Source organism: Styela clava, chromosome 4 (genome assembly GCF_964204865.1).
Source record: "Styela clava chromosome 4, kaStyClav1.hap1.2, whole genome shotgun sequence".
Classification (NCBI taxonomy): Eukaryota; Metazoa; Chordata; class Ascidiacea; order Stolidobranchia; family Styelidae; genus Styela; species Styela clava.
The window spans coordinates 12,844,507-12,865,645 of NC_135253.1; the positions used below are offsets into that span (position 1 = coordinate 12,844,507).

Below are 21,139 nucleotides of genomic sequence, written 5' to 3' on the forward strand. Positions count from 1 at the left end.
AGCCCTATGACAGTCCAAACTATGATATATATACGCCCTATTAGACAAAGCAAATTTTTAGAATTTATTCCGTGTAACTGTACAACCATCACTAATCTGTTCTAAAGTGATGGGAACTAATAATGAATTGAGCCTGTTGTTATTATGCTAAACAGTATTTTGCACTGACTATTCTATAATATAGTCTGGTACTTAAAAATGGTGTCTTTGTTGTCATGTCTACTCACACAATGTCTCCATTCATTTTTATATTCAGAATGTTATCCATATGGTAATGCTATATATATAAACAATTTCTAAATGTATTCTATAATTGCATATGACACGATTTTTAGAAACACCTTTTAATTATTTCACCAAATATTCACAATTTTCGTTCGTTCGCTATTTTACCCATATTGAACTTGCTTCGGGTCAAAGGTAGATTCTAAGTATTTTTTTACAAGGGAAATGTGTTTTTGAAATTTTTTTGAAACTAATCATTATATATACGACGTTTGTTTCCTGCGTAATGTGAACAATACCTCATTGCGTTCACGATCTGAGTTTACGCTGTCCATATCAAGAGATGATTAAAAAAGCATTTGCATTTCGAATTATTTTTCTAACTTGACTCCAAAACAATAGGATGACTGACAATAGCAAACTACTCTTTTTCTAATTACAACGCGTATAAGATGATTCCCAACGGCAATAAAGTCGTAACAAAGCGGAAAGGTCTCCGACAACGCCCAGTCACGTGATTCAGAACAGTAGTGGTATTTATTCCATTACTATGTGAGAATCGAATTAACAAATAACATAATCTGCACGAAATTGATACTGGTCTTAAAAGGTGAAATATTTAGATACACACCAGAGCAAAATTCATTACATCGACTTTCATGAAGGTTGAAATATGAAAGTTCAGGGTACTGAATTACTTGTAACCCAAATGGTGCATCGTGTATACTGGTCCTGAAAGTAACGTTCTCCGAGGAAATCAGGCCGTTTTTATGGTATTTTGTTGAGTTATATAAAATGGGGCGATCTCTCTTTTCGATAAATATACATTATGAGATGACCAAGTATATAATATACAATACATTTACTTACATACAAACAAACATGCGTTTTCAAAGAAAATGTTAAAGAAGTCTCTTGTTAATCTGGCAAAAATACGTAACATTGGTCTTAGTGCCGTACAGAGATGGTTTTCTTGTTTGTTTAATGTCTTCGACGACACGGAACACACGAGCTTAGGATCTTTGCTACGTTTTCGGTCAGATTAGAATATAGAATTGGATTGAGAGCACTGTTGATTGGAAGAAGTACGACCGCTGCAACTGCATAAGCAGTATTGTCCACATATGCTCCAGCAAATTTGCAGATTGCAATAATACAAATTGGAATCCAGCAACAGAAATCCGTAGCCACAAGTCGTAGAATCTTTTTCTGCATTTCTGAAAAGACAAAAGCATAACTAGTATGGGAATTTGATATCAAAATTATTTTTGTGATGCATTTTTACACTCATCATCCGAACAAAGCTATAAGAATCGCAAATGACATGTAGGAAGCTATTTTTTTCGAAAACACTTAGAATTATATATTTATATATTGGAGTTAACTATATGGCCCATAGTATACCTAACTTGTTCAGGTCCAATATGTCCATAACTAAATAACAGCTGAAACTACCTTTTGGTGAAACAGCTTCTCATTCATCTAAAATTTCACTTATAATAAATTTTTAAGATACGCTTTGCTTTTCGCTATGAATGAAGATTTAAACTGGCAGACGTCAAGGTATACGAGGCTACATGAAACTTGGAATTACTGATATGTTTATCTATGGATTAAGGCACGTCACTGGCGGGCCGCACATGTTTTTTTAGAAAGTTGAAAACCGAACGGATGATGCTTTTTTTAATAAAAATCAAGCAGTGATACATCTTTCAAAAAGAATATAGATTTATTTCTTCATTGCATTGCATCTCAAAAAATTAAATTTGGATATTTTCGGCGCCACTGAACCCTTTGCACTTAGCATCAACCTTTCTGCGTTTTGTTGACATTTGTCTGATTATAATTAAATTATAGGCCCATTAAACGAGTAATTGTGAATTATATACTTGTTAGGTTATAATAATATTCAGTCTACACGTGTCTCACGATAAATTCTGCCACGTAAAGATAATAATCTTCATAACAGCTGATTTGTTGTTGGGTAATCGAACACGTACTACTACTTTTATCAATACCTTCCCACCTAAAATCTGTACGCTTTAAACCTTACTTGAGGTTTCGTTTGCTTCCCCGATTCTATAATCAGTTTTATTTATTTTGTTTTTATCAATTATTTTATCGTCTATTGCTGATTATTGAGTCGAAATGAACTTATACTTATGTTACCAATTTGTTAATTCAGTGAAGCGTCGCGGGCCTGTTAGCATTTTAACGAGTAAGGAATTTTATTCCTAATGAGAATTACATATTTTTTATTATCTGGGGGTAGGAAATGATATATTCGTTGTTTTAGTAATATCAATCACATCAGGAGTTATTTTTTGCTCCAAAAATTCAACAACTCATCACTGACGTAAATTTCTTTCGTTGTCTTTGTTTCCTGGTGCTATGTTTGAAGTGTTTGTTGATTTGAAGTAAATCGCCAAATACATCGATACAACAAATATGAATGCAACAAAGTTGAAGATATTGATAGTCAAAGAAAATTGCCATGCAGGGTCCGATCTTGTGACGAAATATTTTGGAATACAGACGCTATTCACACTGTAGTACCTAAACGGAAAGTGTCGTTAACTAATCATGAAAAATAGTGAAATTTGGAAATAAATACTCAAAATGTAGAACATTTCATTAAATAGTTTAATTGAATATATATTGAACTTCTTATTGTAGCTTACGGGCGTCTCTGCGAAAATGAAAATAACAAGATTAAAATTTCAATATTCAAAATCGTTGTCATTTTCGTTTACTGGTTCTGGTTAAACTTGGAATTTACCATGTTTGAATCGTAGGCTAAAGGTCAATACAGACCAAACCCCATGTACACTAACAGAGCCGTGTTCGGACTGGAAGGCATATACAAAACGTCGCATAAAAATGCCTGAAATGGTTGAATCAATACTGCATACCATTTCAGTGTTCTATTCTCTACAATATTTAAATACCATTAATGTACTTTGGGAAAGTGGATAAAATTGTGGTTTTATTCTGATTAAATATGATTTTCAACGTACCCGAATAATGTTTCTAAAGAGAATAAGTCACTATGAACAAAATATTTTTTCGACAATAATTCCAAATCGTGCCAAGTTGATGTGTTAATAACATCATAGATGTTTTCTGAAAATCAAATAAGATATAAATTATTCGGAAATACGAAGTAATGAGTTGTACCGCAAGGCTTTCATAAACGCTATAAACATAACGTAAGCAACTAGTGTCAACTGTTGGTAAATAAGTGTATAAAACTTTATTTTTAATGCGTTATTTCGATTTGATGGCTTGATTCGTTACATGGGATCACTACTAACTAGTATCAAATATTACTCTACTTTTCTCCATTTGAACTTTCAATATACCGGTAGCTTACCGGTTGTAAATAAAACAAAAAGGTGTGCACTTCATTTACAAACGGTATGGACTATTATTACACCACGCCCTGTCTATGTCTCTGTCTCAATTCGATGCTCAGAAATTACCTTCCAGCGAAACATTATTCTTCAAATCGAAGACCAACGTTCGTTTAAATAAAGTTTTTGCTCCATCGAGTGAGACTCCTACATTTCTTAAGAATGGATTATAGGAGAACGTTGCATGAGCGACAAATATCTCAGATAGAAACGAAGTCAACGGCAACAGTGCAATTATAATAGACAATATCCAGATCATTATAATTGAAAATAAAATGTATCGGACTCCAGGACGTTGGGCCGATTCAAAAGGCTGTAAAACGAAGATATGTTAGTACTTTAAAGGTATAAATTATTAGTTCTCGACGCTTTTGAGCGAAGGACTGTTGAACATACTTGTTGTCGGTATGATTTTATCTAATCTTATCCTAAAAAAGAGTGAAGCAAAAATGACACCACTGGCACTTTTCATTTACATCGCATAATAAATATATCAAAAGTTACAAACAGTTACAGACAAATGGATTTAATTGTCTGAACTCGGAGAAAAAACTTATTGCCTATACAGTAAGAGCAAGTTACATGGAGAATCATACCCGCAGAATAGCGTACAATCTTGCACAAGTCAATAACACCATCGTCATCACGGATGCTTCACTCGATATTACTGAAAGTACACCGAGACTGATGCATGCGCTACTTGATCGCCAAATCAGGTCTTTGGAGCAATATCGACCCTGTAAAATACTTTGTGTAGTAAATCTTTTCAAGACATCTGCATAGTTGTCTTTATCAGCCAACTCGAAGCTGATAAAAACCTGATGGATATTTCCCGAACATCGAATTATTTTTTTTATTTCCGTAACACTGTTCAATCAGTGAGATGTAAGAGGTGACGTAACAACTGAAATTTTAGCAGCAGCTTTTTCATCGAGTTTTAAGCAAGATTTGCACTTTTTCATTGTTTTGCTAGCTATTTGTACGCTTCAGTGCCCTTTCCGAAATTTAGATATAAATCTAATAACTCATTGTGTTTCCGAAAATTTTTATTATTGATCCCGAAAAGGCCGCAACAGACTAGGTTAAAATTATCTAGTCTGTAAGTGCCATCTCGCAAAAATGCTTAAAAATAAAGATAAAAAAATTCTATATAGGTAAGGCATAGGAAGAGCTTTTCTGGGTTCAAGGGTCGGGAAACATCCAATAAGATAGTTGAACTGAAATGAAATATCCATCACTCCACTTTTCATGCACTAAGCCTAAATCTCACCTGCATTACAAGACCTGCAATGCCCAATCCAATGAGGTAAATCCCCATTATTATATCTGAAACAGCCAGATTCAAAATTAACATCCTGTTGACTTTTGTTACGGGTTGGAGTTGGAAACTTCCACAAATGTATCGTATTTCTTGGAATATTACAGACTGAAGAAAGAAGGTGAAGTGATTATTTGTTTCAGAAAGTAAATCTCACTACATGTGTTGTAAACCAGTGTTGCAATAATATCAATTTGTGCCCAGTACATAGAACCGGGACTTTCGTGCGACCACACGAGTGGTTAAAACGTCAGACTTAACTATGATGACATCGCAGAATAAAATCTCGGGTTCGATTCCCATGCTCACCACTTCACCCATAGTGAATTTTATATAGGTAATGCCGAACCAAAAGTCTTTCCAACCAAACCAAACGATGGTAGCTCCTTACCTAGCGAGGATTGCTTAAGCAGAGCCTTGTTTGGAGCGGAAATAAATATACGTCGTATACATATATAGAAATATTGACATAATTTCCCCAAGCAACGTTTCAAATAGGTTTTGATCTATTCCAATTTTGAACTGTTCTGAAGTTACCACCAATTTACCAAGTTTCCAGAAAATGACAGAAACCCCATGATCCACACCAGTGTACGAAGTATGGGATTCGCCAATAGTTCATATCGCGATGAAAATACGTTTGTGGAAGTTGATTGGTTAATCGTAGGACATTCATCACTCCAATCAGAACAATCACCTTTGCCATCAAACGTCTGTAAGATTTTGTCAGACAAAAAATTAAAATTAATAGGACTTGGACATAACTGTCCTATTGACTATAAGTAAGGAAAGGCTTGGATGCCGCAAACTTTTCTCGTTTCATTTTCTGAATATGAATGTCCCAATATGAATATTTTTCATTGCTATTATAAAGACTTATATAAAGCGCTTCCAACACCACGGTACTACTAATTCAGTGATAAGTTAAAATTTTTTAGACTGTTTTGCGCATATAGTAATGTACCTGTCGTCTTCTCACAAACAATGGATCTTTATTTTCACAATAGAATCGGTCGTCGAACGATGAACAGTTTGCTTCATCTGACGCATCATCACAATTTATTGCAAAATCACAGTAAGCCGATATTGGAACGCTTACCTGAATAAAATTACGTTTTGGAATATTTAACCAAGAGCTTAAATGACTGTTATCAGTGATATAGCCTATTTTATCTAAACGCTTACATTTATTTTTTATATGCGTTTACCCCCTACCTCCAGATTGAAGCGAAATAAATCCAGAAAAGCGCGATGCGGAGTTTTTTTAACGAACTATTTTTTATTTATTTATTTTTCATTAGTTGTTATCGATTGTCAATTACAGTAAACTTAAACGTTGCCTAAAAAGAGAACACGTTTTAAGACATGTACATACAAAATGTAAACTTATATATATTTCAATCCGCATGCATGATAGGAATCGGATTGAATTTGAAGATATTAATTGCCCAATTCCAATATATATATATATCAGATAAATCTATACCTTTGTGCAATAATTTTATTTTACTCATAGGGGCAACAAGTGAAATTTAGAACCCTATAATTGTATAACCGTTTTCATATAACACAGTGATACGTCAACATAAGAATCTACAAACGCAATAATATTACTTTTCGTCCTCCAAGGGCAGAGCAATAAAATTTTTCATCTCCGCAAAGTTCAATAGTTTCATCCTCGCCTTCCTCGCAATCTTCTGTCCCGTCGCATAACAAGGAACGATCGATGTTGACTAGATCACGAGATTTACATTTAAATCTGACAAGTTCACAATGATTTTCGTCTTCCCCTTTAGGACAATCAAGAATTCCGTTGCAAATTCCACGAGGGCCTACCAATGTTGTAGAATTATCCTGGCAAAGACATCAATCAGAGTCAGTAAAAATTATTATTCGTCCTAATATATTCAGCTAGAGTGGTTTCTAACCTTTCTACCCTGGCGGAACGGTAAAATTAAATTAAATGTACTCGCGGACCGGCAAAAAATTGAAATGACCGGAACAGAAAAGAATAACATATATTTGCGTAATATAATGCAATGTCTAGCACTCAATGTGCTTCTGGGCAAAAAAGGGACACTTAAGAATATTTCACACAAAGAAAAACTATCAAATAATGTGCCGGCTAAAAATTGAAATAGTTGAAACATAAAAAACATCATATTAATCGCTCTGCAGATGATCGACGCCTCGAATGAAATGAATTTACATCATAATTACGAAGCCGTCGACAACTTGACACCAGGCTCAAAATTCTACTGTGTCTGCTTAAAATACCGGAAAAGATCTCTGCGGCCCATGCTTTTTGGCGTGTCTCGTGACCACCTTCAGGATAAGAATGGATCAGGAAAAGCACGCAGAACAGAAAAAGCACGCGTGACGATTTTTGGGTTTCTGAATCTTGCGAGATTTGATGGAGCGCATTCGCGATGAATCGGAGCCCAAAAAGCGAACAGTGTGATTACTCGGCACCAAGTTGTCGCGAAAGACGTCGCCAAGATGTCGTGAAATACGTCGCAATACGCGGGAGAGAAATTGCGTAATAAACCAACGCAACCTCGTCTTCGGTAAAGCGATGGAGACGACATACAAACAACAAAATTTATCGTGGACCGGTGGTTCGAAACCACTGGGCTAGACTACTAAGAGTGCCTCCGAAATGCCGTGTCCCACTTTCCCCACATTTACACATTCCCACAGGGGTGAATCCCAATTCATATGGATAGTTCAAGTAATATATCTATCAGAGCCCTGAACAAACCATAAGTTTCATTATATACTTACTTCAACCATTTGTACCACAATATATATCCACCTTAACTCATAACATTGGACGAATGTAGTTAAGTGAGATTGCGGAATATGCACGAACCCAGAAAAAAGGCCTTGATAGTAGGTCAGTAGGATGTTAGCCCCGTCGCTGTTTGAAGTAATATTACAAATAACAGTTTCTCTATATCATAACGTCATGTTTTGTAAATCTCATCATCTCATCGCGACATTATGGGGCTACATTATTTTCTTTGAATTGTCGTTAAATTTTCAACAAACCTCCCAATAGCATGTTGCGAATCCAACTCCCGACAGTAGAACAAAACCAGGATTCGAATACAGGCATGTGAAGTTAGAATTCCGACAAGTTGCTAAGCATTCGTCCTCCGGAAAAGTATTCTCACCAATCGCAGACTCAGTATGTGCCACGGGAATCGGACAATTGGGGACCCCATCACAGGCGACGCCATAGTGGTTAACGCATCCACGTGAATGGCGCATACATCTAAAATTGAATAACGAAAACATTTCCAACGCAATACACTTCTGATATTACGATAGAATTAAACATAGAAGCAGTTTCGATATCAAACGATAACGTATAACAAAAGGCCAATATTAGAATGAAACAAACGAAAATTCGAGAAAAAGTAGAAAAATATCCAGAATGCATTACAATAAAAATGTTAAATAAGCTGATGTAATTATGAAAACACAACTCAAAAGGTATGATATAAACTGATATATATACCTGCACATTGGTTCGAATTGCTTGGCCCTTCCACATTCCAGTGTTCCATCACAATACTCATTGCTTAAAAGTTAATTAAAGAATAATTCTGTTAGCAGTACATAGCTATCATGTTAGAAAATACAAATATAGTTGATGTACCTTTCATCTTCAGAGCATTCCGTTTGGCCGTCGCACACTGAACCTCTGTTCATGCATATCCCATCATCACATTGTATTTTACCAAACATACAAACACTGAGAAATGAATTGTTACAAAGAATTTTTTAGGACAGCACATTTGAACTCATCAATTGCACCCACTCACCGACATTTGCACCCACGGAATTCCCACCCACAGATTTTAGCACCGGCATAGAGATTGTACGTGGATGGAAACTTTCCTGTGTGCAAACGTACATGAGTGCAAATGTTCAGGGTGCAAATGAACATGGGTGCAAAGATAATGGAAACTGATTTTTGATGTACTTCCAACATATGTTAGAATATGATATTTCAACATAGTTGTTCTCGCTCATGTACGTGTTTGGTGACATGCCGGTCCGCGGAAAGGTTACTGCCGGACACAATAACGGACATGACCGTAAAAAAACCTCTACAATCTAACACAAACCCTACAACTGAAAAACAGCACCCAACCAGACAAACACGACGCATTTGAGCAGCATGTCTGACTTCACAAACAATTGGCATGTCAGTATGTCGCAATGAACCAATTGTTTCCACTACGCCCGTATAAGAATGTCTCTCATCAGTCCGTAAAAGATATATCCAAAAAAAAATGATTTTCGCTAAGAACGTGACTACTGCACTACTGGCTCGTAGCTAATCGGTCATACCTAGTCAGTGCTAATTCTATACGTCAGAATCAGGATAATCATAAAGTTAGCACATCGGGTAAAAAATAGTTTTGGCAAAACAAACATCAATCAATACCCAGACCAGAGTCAGAAGGTTTACAGGCACCTTCCCCGAAATCTTATTAATGTGCCTGGTTTTCAATATTGATAACTACAAAAACGAAATATTAAAGTAGTCTGGATGTAGGAAACACGTTACGTGTGTTAATGTCGACCATATCTCCAATATGGGGAACAGTAAATGGCCTGCAAACAAATACAGCATCAATTTCGTTTTGTAGTATATTGCCAACATAAATTTCTCAATGCGTATATATAATTTATTGCATAGGCTTAGTCCGTTTGTATAAAGGTGGTACGGTAGACCAGTGCATCTTAACTTATTCAAACCGCGTCACTGTTTGAAGCAGTTTTTTTCAGGCGGTTCCCAAAATATATTAATGCAGAATCACACTGACAATATCTGCGTGTGATTAAAGAAGAAATTAAATGGGCAATTTCTGCGGGAGCGTTTCCAAATGTCCGTCTCCAAGAATATCAAGCCACCATCGGCGTTCGTTCTAGCTGCATCGATATGCAAAATGGTCGATGACGACTATTAATCATTGCCGCTTACAAAGAATTATTGCCTTTGTACTACAGACATAGCTTTTAAAAAGGGGATTACGTTCTAAAACGAATTTTGTGGTTTCATGCTATTGCCGTTATCTAGCTTATATTTTTCAGTCAAAATAAATATATATATATACAATAGTGTATATATCTGTCGAATACTAGTATGACATTCCCATTCCTTTGTACAAAGATATCTGGCGCTATAGCACGCTAATATTACTTTTAAACTGTCGGTTGTTATGACAATTGTTGTTATGACAATTCGGTTAGACAACCGACCCCACCCCTGCGAGCTATTTAAAGCTGACTGCAAGCTTTTGCGAACTCACAATAATGCAAGAGACTAATTCTACGGATCCAACCAAGCGTTGGAAAACCCGGTATTTCCGATCATGGAAGTAACTTGGGACCTCGAAATACCGCTTGTCGCTTCAACCGCGGCTGGTCCACTGCCTTTTCTATGTCGCTGCTTCCCATTTGTCTGGACATTCGTTGTAAATTTGTTCTATATTTGTTTTCATCATTTTGTCACAAACTCCAACCCTCGGCATTATGCGCTCAGTAAATGTGTGTGACATGAAATGTTATCAGACCGTGAATGTGGATATAGAAACGCATCTCAGCGTAGCAGAAGCGACCAAATATAAAAGAATGAGACGCTTTGGTGGAAGGTAGGAATGCTTTCATGCACTAGTCTTCCCTTTTTTGTTCAAAAGTCACTAATAGACAGGAAACTATGATAAATCATTTAAAAATGGGAATAAAAGTCCTGTCATTGACGCCTACCTTGAATTGAGACTGTTTTCCAAATTAGGAATATGTTTTGTATTGTTCTTCTTCGGGTAGCGCTAAAAATTTAAATACAAAAGGAAAAATTACAAGATACAGTCAAGAATCAATCTAAAAAACAAACTATGCCAACTTTTTAATATCGGTACCTCATATCCTATTATCTTCGTGCAAATGTCAGGCACGTCATCCTCGCATAAACATTCATCTGATAAATCAGAACAGTCAATTATACCGTCACAAATTCGAGAAGCGGGAATCAACATAGAATTGTCCAAGCATTGAAAGCATTTTGCCGTATTCAACAACTTAGTTAGTTGATCTCCGAATCTACAGGTGAATAGTGAAAATATCAGTGTCCACGAATACAGGATGATTACTTTCTATACCAAATTGGTAAAATTAGGTTTTTGCCACTAAGATGACTACTTGGATTCTGAATTAGATAGACGGCGAAAGGTTATGGCATGATTTTTCAAATATTAAAAATTAGTATAGGTTAGTGTTTTTGGAGAAGAGATTAGTTGTTTAGATTTAGGATCGACGCGTTTGATGTACAATGGTCCGCTGTATTCGTTCATAGTATCTACCTGTTCATAGTATCCGTGTCCACTTTGAAACATAAATCATTTCCTCCGTCGCAATCGGAAATGTTGTCATGTAACAATTGCTGAGGTAGTATGCATTTTATTCCATTTCTGGGGCATTTGAAACCGTGGCCATTATTCCACTCGTGATCTTCTTCGCAGCCGCTACACAAAGATCCATCACAGACTGTGCTTCTTAAAACACATTTCCCGGACTGTGAAACGAAGTTTACTGTATGTTCTCCACTAGGTAGTGTAAAAAGGTCTTGCATTCAAAGTCAAAGAACTTTGCAATTCGCAAAAACATGCATCATAGGTTTTTAAACTCTTAATTTACATTTTACACGATCGACTGACCTGGCATGTGTAATGTGAGTCACAGTGTAGATCACAGGGCGATAAATCGTGACATTTGACCTCTTCACTGCAAATAAGTTCACGATGCAAAATACATGAGTCATTGATACATCTTATGAAAAAGATATCGCATTACCTTGTGTTAAAAATCACTTCTTAATAAAAAATTGGTATATATAGTTCATTATTTACGTTGTTTTATCTTACGAAAACACTTTAAATACAATTTTCTGTTGAGTTAGACCAGAGTAGAGTAAAATTTATGTTATTGCAATTTATAGAATGTAAGTATTGAGGCGAGGGAATTTCCGATTACCTAACCGCTGGGGTACTTTAACGGAAGAACCAATTTGAAGTTGCTAAACTGAAAATTCTTCAAAATTTCATTCTCTGATTCATTCCCATACATTATAATTACAATAATTCCACGAAGTTGTAATTATCTGTTTTCCAAGTTTCCGTATAATTATGCAAATTGTCAGAATTTGAATCGAATTTAGCACGGTTAACATTAAAAATTACAGATTTTCATCAACGCAACAAAATTTCGTTCATAACGCGTATTTTCGTATATATATCGTATCGTGAGCAATACGCATTTTGTCTTTCCTACGTGTAAGAAAATTAGCCATTGTCTTTCTAGATCTCCTTTGAATATGATAAAATATTACCTTGACCAATTCCCGAAGCCGTGATTTCTAGAGGATATTGATATATTTTTAACACCGCATACCATTTCACCTTTGCAGTATGCTGTTATTCCTGGTACACATCCTAAAACCAAATAATTTTTTAATGGCGCAATACAGATATAATTTTTGATGGATTCCAATATTCAAAATTACAACATGAAAACAATAAAAATAGCGCATTGCCAGAAACACCAACACTGCGTTAACACTCATCTTTTGAAAAATACAATTTTTTTACCTAATGTTGATTTCATGAAGTTCCACATCAGAAATAACCTAAAATATTGCTTTGCTAAGGAAGCTACGCGAGACGACAACATCTTGAATCGCGTTCTTTACGACTGCCAAGCATCTAACGCAATGTGTTCAAAACGTTTGTTATAATAAAACATAGGCAACGCTATTTGTTGCTGGTGCCTTTATCATATATTTCTTTTTGTTATCGAACGAGAGTTTCGGTTAAGCGTTAACTGTTGCTTTGACGGAAAACTTCGCACTTATTACATAACGACGCTTTGAATTTCTTAAAAAGTACTGCGAAATCGTGTTTTCATTTATTATTCACGTAACGGCGACTCACCCGCTGTGACTTTGAAAATGTAGATGATCAGTAGTGGACATTCGAATGTACTCAATCTGAAGTACGGTTGTTTTTGCAGAGTAATACATAATTAATTTTATTATTGTAAGTATAAAACCTTATCATAATGAAGGTTATCAACGAAATGAATTCATGACTCTATTCCATAATGAAAATACGTCGGCGCGATCACGAAGAAATTATTTGAAAATTTGATCAATCGAATAGCGTCCATTTGTGTGTGTTTCAAATTTCTCTTACATTCATACATATTATATAGATAGTGTTACGTGGGTCACGGATAACAATATTTGAAAAAAAAAATTGAACAAATTTTTGGTAAAGAGTTTGTTCTCAACATATGATTGAACTATCTCAAAATTAAAATAATGTAAAAAAAAAAAAAAACATTGCGCTGCCCTAGGCAACTGTGTTACCCACATTCAATCTGTAAATACTTTACTTTCTTTTATCATTGTTTTTTCAGTTTCCGTTTTTACTCTAATTATGCAGTAGAATTCGCGTATAGATTGCACTCATGGTTGGATTTACCATAAAATCACGAAACCGATTTAAAATTTCATGAAGATGATATAAGTTCACTCTTTCTATCAGGTCAACCTGTCTCAAATATTTTGGTTGTATGATTAAATAATTAAATGAATTTGCCTAAAATTAAAAACGCTACCCCTTTTATCTTAAATCAGAATATGATAATCTAAATTAATTCAAAAAGTTTTACTGTAATTATGCCATTATGTTTTGAAAGAGATAAATAAAATATCGATGTATAGCTATACTAATTCCTTTAAGTAACAGGTAACTGATCTAATAAATATTATATTTTTGATTAATTTGCATATTTTTTTTCTATTTTTTTTGGTATAATATAAAATGGAATGTTAATTTTCTTTATCAGCATTTGGCTATATCGTTCTGTCGCGACAAGAATGAGTATTATGACTACGATTTTTTGAGCTAACTTTGGGAGAGTTTTGGAGAGTTGGCGCTTACAAAAAGGTTTAGTTTAGGCCTATATGTTCAAATCCACTATTTATATTAGTAATATTTAACCACACGCCGATTACAAGTGCTGACAGCTAATTTTATCCTGACATATCGTAGCTTTTTCAGGAATAACAATACTGAGCATCTTGGAAGACAGAATGACGTGTCAAGTCATTTGATTCAAAACAAATTTCGGAAACACTACTGAAAGCAGACAAATAACACGCAAAACAAATAAAAACGAGTGATGTTCACAACCATTTCTGAATATCTGTCCGAGCAATGAGCATGTATATATGCTCATTGGTCCGAGCGAAGTAGTTGTCCAAGCGGTGCACAGATTGTTACGTCTTGTTGAGCTTTCTCTGATTGGTCATTGTTAGAGGAAATGGACAAGGGAATCAATCCCCAGGGAAACCTCAATTCATGCAAAATTCAAAAGCTAAGTGAAAAACATCATGTATTGTAGGTGCCATTATGACTTAACAATATCAAGTAAGGACATGTGTTGTGAATAAACGACTGAAACAAATATTCGCGAGTGAAAATATCGATAAATACGTGGGTTCTGATGTCTAGGGTGCAAATGCGCGTGGGTCCAAATGTGGGCTACGTGGGTGCAATCTGCATGCGGATGCTAAAAACTGTGGGTACAAATGTTGGTGGGTGCAAACGTATGCGGGTGCTATCTGGGGATACAAAAGTACGCTTTCGCGAATTAATGCCCCAAGTGCAGTTTACGAGTACCAGAGTTCAGGGTCCAAATGTGTTGTCCCCCTGTAGTACACATTATATTAGTTAATTCTTGATAGATGATTGTGCTAATACATTTAATGCAAGGTAATACACATTACCAGAGCATCAAGAAATAAAAAATGATATTTTCAATGTAATTTGCAATATATGTTTTTTGTTGAGAAATTTGGCTAAACATACTTAAAATCTCTAATGTGTCGATTTAAAATCTAGTAATATCCCCATTGAAATTCGCAAGGGGAACATTGCTATTTTTGCGCCTGGATATACGCTAGTTCCAACCACGACTAACATACCCAATTATTTCTTCATTCAATGCCAGTACTGTACTAGAATCGCATAACATTTCATAATCCGGACATTTTGTTCATCTGCTGTACCTTTTGCAAAGGCGTGTTCGTTCATATTTAGCAAGCATGTCGCTGTTGAACACTTTACGTTGCAGCGTGTATTTATGCAAGCATGGAATGTTAAGATTATCTGGTCTCAAATATGCAAGAAATAGCGGATATAACCTAACAACGAAACCACGTTGCTCACACTATTCCACGTTACCTATTGACGATGAAATATATGGCTTAACTGAAGATCAGTGCCAGGTAAGGTACCGTACCTGCTAAAACTATTAGTGATATTCAGCTAATGCTATTGATTTAAACATATACTTCAGTACTTAGCACAACTTATTAAAGCTATATGAATTAGATATCATACCATGACAGTATTCTACTGTTTCAAGCTGAGCATTGTATCCGAAATTAATAAAAGCTCTGTGTATATCATTTTGATTAGTCTAATCATAGGACTAAAAGATACGGTAGTCATGCTTTATTTATAAATATGTTACATCCGGAGTGTAATATTTTCTTGATAAAAAAGTGAAGAAGCTGGAATTAGTAAACATGTGACAAAAATTTATGGAAGACAAATCTTTTTGATTTCATTTTGCCTTTAGCTTCTGGAATATGTATATCCGCCTTATAATTTATTATGTCCATGCTCCTGAAAACAAAAAAACTGCAAACCCGACTTGGACTGGTAACCGGACAAGAGGCTGTGATTCGCCATATGATTAAGCCGTCTTATCGGCTTTACTTTTCCCAGAATAAATATGTAAATCCAATCCAATCCTGGACTAAAATAAACAGAATCAAAGAACATATTACAAAAGTAGGTGGAGTATTATAGGATATAATTCCCTACAGGGGTGGTGACTCTTCTACGGCCCATGGGCCGGGGCACAGTCCATCTAATTGGGCCACATGGGCCGTGGCCTATCAAGCTATGGGCTGCGGCCCCATCAGGAAAAATTCAATTATCTTACCAAAATTTTCAAGTTTTACAAAATTGTCAATACTCAAACCAAAAAAAAAATCACGGGATCACATTGATAAAAGAAAGTAAAGTATTTACAGATTGAATGTGGGTAACACAGTTGCCTAGGGTAGCGCAATGTTTTTTTAACATTATTTTAATTTTGAGATAAGTCAATCATATGTTGAGAACAAACTCTTTACCAAATATTTGTTCCATTTTTTGCAAATCTTGTTATTCATGACCCACGTAACACTATCTATATAATATATATGAATGCAATGGAAATTTGAAACACACACAAATGGACGCTATTCGATTTTTCAACTTTTCAAATAATTTCTTCGTGATCGCGCCATCGTATTTTTATTATGGAATACAGTCATGAAATTGAACAAACAAATTAATAGCCCCTTTACACGACTTAATGGGCCGAGGCCCCGGCCCATGGGCCGTAGGGGAGTCACCACTTCCACTCTGGATTCCCCGCTGCATAATAAGTCATTTAGTCTTAGGCATTTAAAAAGTCCTGATTTTTTATATTTACAGCTGAGGCAAACAATGACAAAGTTTTTCCAAGAGGAACTTGCACCATATGCTGATGATATTGACAAAAACAATGATTTTCCACAACGAGCAGAGTTCTGGAAAAAACTCGGAGATATGGGAGTGCTTGGAGTTACTGCCCCAGGTAACATATTGCACTTGAATATTAATTCCATAGATGGTCCTTTGTGCATTTGTTGGGGTCAAATTGGGTTCATTTTCATCCATAATGGATTAATAAGCTACACATAATTTTAATGTCTTCATCATTTTACAGTTGAATATGGAGGAACTGGCCTAGGATATCTAGAACATGTTATTGTTATGGAAGAGATGTCGAGAGTCTCAGCATCTATTGCACTAAGTTATGGTGCTCATTCAAACTTATGCGTTAATCAGCTTGTACGAAATGGAAGCGATGAGCAAAAAGCAAAATACTTGCCAAAGGTTTGTAATTTAATATTAATAAATTATCTTGTTATTTTGCAGAATTACTGTGAATATCTCTCCTTCTGCCATAGTCTTCAGTAAAATGACTCAATGCCTATATTTTTTCAGCTAATAAGTGGTGAACACTGTGGTGCACTCGCCATGAGTGAGAGTGGTTCTGGTTCAGATGTGGTTTCAATGAAACTAAAAGCTGAGAGAGATGGTGAGCATTTGCAACTTGATATTGCAAACCCAAGTTTTTCATGTTGTTAAATCATACCCTATTAGTAGTATTAACCAATAATAGAAACTCAAACCTTTTGCAGGAGATTCTTATATATTGAATGGAAATAAATTCTGGATAACAAATGGTCCAGACGCTGATGTGTTGGTGGTTTATGCAAAGACTGATTTATCTGTGAAGCCATCTAAGGGAATAACAGCTTTCATCATTGAAAAGGGATATGAAGGATTTTCTACTGCTCAAAAATTGGATAAGTTAGGAATGAGGGGTTCAAATACAGCAGAACTTGTTTTTGACAACTGTAGGGTGCCAGGTACGTGGAGATCCTCTAATTTAATGTGATTTGAATTTCTGCTAACATTTGAGTTGCTCTTGTTATTATTCAACGGAGGTTTTTTCATTGTGAATCTATACATTTTGTGGAGCATGATTATCATTCGCATATCTACATATGTCCTCTCAGCGTAACTTTTCATTCAGCAAAAAATGTACTTGGGAATGTGGGAAAAGGTTCATATGTGCTGATGACAGGACTGAACATAGAGAGACTGTTTGCATCAGGTGGATCTCTTGGGTATGTATGCCAAAAGTCCCTTTGGCATGCCATGTAATGAAAAACAATCAAAACATAAATCATTGATTATAATTAAAACATAATTCCTTATAGAACAGAACAAATTAGGTGGAATCGGTCAGGGTGCTCGTGTGCTAATGAGTGGTTTGGATCTGGAAAGACTTGTACTGTCTGCAGGACCACTCGGGTAATTATGATTTTACATTGTTGTCTGTATATGTCATGATTTAAATTTCTTTACAAATTTTCCAAATTGCTTCCGTTGTATCATTTCATTATTGATAGCTTTGTTTTTTTAGGATCATGCAGGCAGTGATGGATAATGCAATTCCGTATTTACACGAACGCAAACAATTTGGAAAAAGAATTGGCGAATTTCAAGTATGCTTTCTTATCATAATACTATAGGCCAGTGGTTCCCACCTTTTTTCGATTGCTCTCTCCATCTATTTTGAACTCTTTATTTCTCGCGTATAAACTACGTTATTTGCTCAATTTTCAGTTTTCAGTTTAATGGTTTAAATTATAAAAATACTGAGTAATTCAATAATATTTGTGAAACTACAAAAAATTCCCCCCCAGAACATTAAAATTCCCCCTGAGGTGGTATCCCTGGTTGGGAACGTTGCCGCAGGCAAAATAACCTATTACTAGACTTGAGATTGATACTCAAACATCACATTTTTCAGTTGATGCAAGGGAAGATTGCCGATATGTACACAAGGCTGAGTGCGTGTAGAAGTTATGTCTATAGTGTAGCACGAGCATGTGATAAAGATCATTTCAGTAATAAAGATTGTGCTGGAGTAATATTATACGCTGCTGAAGCAGCAACGCAAGTTGCATTGGATGGAATTCAATGTCTAGGTAGGTGCTAGTGAATCAATCTGTGCGGAACTTATCTTTTGATTCTGTTTATAATTACCAGTATTTAAACTACGGTATTAGCAGTTGAAAAAATAGTTCAATGACCCCCTAAACAAGTGGTTACCAAACCGTAATTGCCCCCCATAACGTTTTAATATGGCACTTTTAATGTTTTTACCATTTTACATTCTAGATAGCGCCAATTGTTAGGTCATTATCACAGTTTAAGCATGTGTATATTCGTAACAATTCAATTGTACCAGTATCTTCATTATACATACCAGTGCCGGTATCAGGCCCCTTGCATGCGCTCCCCTCTCCTGATCCACAAATATTCTCTCGCTTCTAATTTTAGCCCTCGGTGAATCAACTTTAAAAATTCCTTCCCTATACCATGCTATTAAATATTACATTTACTTTGAATCATTCAAATATGCAACTCAATCCTAAAATTTACAGGTGGAAATGGATACATAAACGATTATCCTATGGGACGGTTTCTCAGAGATGCAAAGCTTTATGAAATAGGAGCTGGTACAAGCGAAATCAGACGACTCATTATTGGGAGATCTTTTAATGATGCCTTCGACAAATAGGAGGCACCAACTACTTACTATACAATGAATGTTTATGTAAATTGTGAGGTAGCTTTATCTAGAAATTCTGGTATGCGAGAGTCCCATCACTGTCTGGTCAGCCATCATCATAACATTGACCTCAAAATGATTACTATTGTTAAATAAAATAACTCTTATTGTTATTCTTTTCATACTCGTTGCAATCAGCGTGCCAATGGTTTTGCCAACCTAACTGTGAGTGTATGGGTACATGAGTTGGTTTTGAAAATTGTCAAATGGTTTCAGGTATCCAATTTGATGAACTCTGAAATATGTAATTATTGTCCAAGTTAGACCTCATTGGATATTTCGCATCTTCATCGGCCACTGGCATTTATAATGGTTCAACTGGAGCAAAACGTTGTTTGTTGCCAGTACTGGCATTTATGATAGTTCAACTGAAGCAAAACCTTGTTTGTTGCCATTGGTATACTTTGTCTTATCATGGTTGATATGTTTTTATATATATTTTTGTCCTAATATAACCAATAATGTTTAGATTGAATCTGGTGTTAATTTTCAACTATAATATTTTTAGAAAAGTTTTCTCCTATTTACAGAATATAGTATATATATATATATATATATGGATTTAAGGACGTTCTCGATACCCTGGGGTAGCAGTGAATTCTTGTAAAAATTATATAAGGGAGTTTGAATATTTAAATGGAAAACCTGGTTTTATGTGTACCTTTCAGGCGATGCTGCTACCTTTTCCAGCGGCCTACATTCGTACATCATGATCAGGCTAACGTCAGTCCTATTAGCCGGCGGTGGGGTGTCTCAAAAATGTCGCGTCCCGCTTGTCCTATTTGACCTTCAACTTGTGTCGCAACTTGTCCCAAATATACTTACCCTATAACTACAATTTGTATATTATGCAGATCAAACATCGCGATTCCCTGCACCTGTTGGCCAGGGGCGTAGCCAGAAATTTTCAAAGGGGGGGGTTCTGAATTATTTTTTTTGCCAAGTTAGATCGAAACAGCTAGCGGGTCCGTTCGAACGCTGGAATACACGTGTTTTTAGTAATCTTGGGGGGGGGGGGGGTCTAAAAAGCATTTCAAGCTACGGAAAATTGCTATCTACGATACAGAAAAATGATTTTTAATTTTTTCACATTTCAAAAGGGGGGGGGGGGATTTTCGACCCGCAAAACCGCCCAATGACTACGCCACTGCTGTTGGCAACAAAACGTCTGCAGAAATTGCAATAATTTTAAACAAAAGTGTAGAAATGTTGAGGCGCAATAGGATAGGATTTACATATTTGTCCCGGGGGAGAGAGAGGAAAGCCGATAAGACGGCTTATCCATATGGCGTACCACGGCCACTCGTCTGGTTACCATTCCAAGTCGGGCGTGGGATTAGTTATATTGTTTGTTTTCGGAAGCATGGACTTGGTGGTGGAGGAAGCCGTAACCGACCAGCGGTTACGTGCACCACCCATCGACGGCGAGGAGTCCAGCAATCCTCTCGCACATTACCATCCCTGCATGGGATTCAAACCTGCGAACCCGCGCAGAGTAATTAGAGGTGCGGTGGCGAGCGTATGCTCCCTAATGCTTAGCTCGTTGAGCCACACCGCCGTGTCGATAGATTGCATACGTAGTAGGCTGCAAAGCAATTTACGGTGCAATTAATTCGAGTACTTAACTGTTATCATTGATTCTAATATAGATAGATGACCCCCTATACAAGTGGTTTCCAAAATTTTGATTCATTGGCAAATGATTTAACAATACACAAAAAAGAGAAAGGCGAAGAATCTGGAAAGTGAACAAAACCTAGAAATAAGTTATAATGTATTATACGCATTGAATCAC

General features: G+C 35.9%; 2 protein-coding genes across 3 annotated transcripts; one reads left to right on the forward strand and one right to left on the reverse strand.

The window, feature by feature from the left end:
• Positions 1–194: 194 nt before the first annotated feature.
• LOC120325854 (uncharacterized) lies at positions 195–12,788 on the reverse strand. Of its 2 annotated transcripts, none has more exons than XM_078111882.1 (18): positions 12,618–12,645; positions 12,359–12,461; positions 11,688–11,799; positions 11,334–11,525; positions 10,893–11,073; positions 10,741–10,802; positions 8,621–8,716; positions 8,480–8,542; positions 8,008–8,233; positions 6,571–6,810; positions 5,921–6,055; positions 5,505–5,669; positions 4,909–5,064; positions 4,235–4,375; positions 3,708–3,951; positions 3,243–3,348; positions 2,582–2,781; positions 195–1,442 (listed from the first exon to the last, which is right to left on the reverse strand). In XM_078111882.1, the coding sequence occupies exons 3-18, from the start codon at positions 11,789–11,791 to the stop codon at positions 1,207–1,209; spliced, it is 2,547 nt and encodes an 848-aa protein (XP_077968008.1). In that variant the 5' UTR covers positions 11,792–11,799; positions 12,359–12,461; positions 12,618–12,645; the 3' UTR covers positions 195–1,206. The 2 variants fall into 2 exon arrangements, with proteins under 2 accessions (XP_077968008.1, XP_039247954.2); XM_039392020.2 differs by having other exon boundaries at positions 198–1,442; positions 11,334–11,545; positions 12,618–12,788.
• A 2,210-nt stretch (positions 12,789–14,998) lies between these two features.
• Positions 14,999–19,895, forward strand: LOC120325855 (isovaleryl-CoA dehydrogenase, mitochondrial-like). The gene is made up of 9 exons (XM_039392022.2): positions 14,999–15,322; positions 16,587–16,728; positions 16,861–17,030; positions 17,142–17,235; positions 17,339–17,569; positions 17,924–18,017; positions 18,130–18,211; positions 18,520–18,697; positions 19,157–19,895. Exons 1-9 carry the CDS (start codon positions 15,140–15,142, stop codon positions 19,291–19,293), a joined length of 1,311 nt encoding a protein of 436 aa, XP_039247956.1. The 5' UTR covers positions 14,999–15,139; the 3' UTR covers positions 19,294–19,895.
• The last annotated feature ends 1,244 nt before the right edge of the window (positions 19,896–21,139 follow it).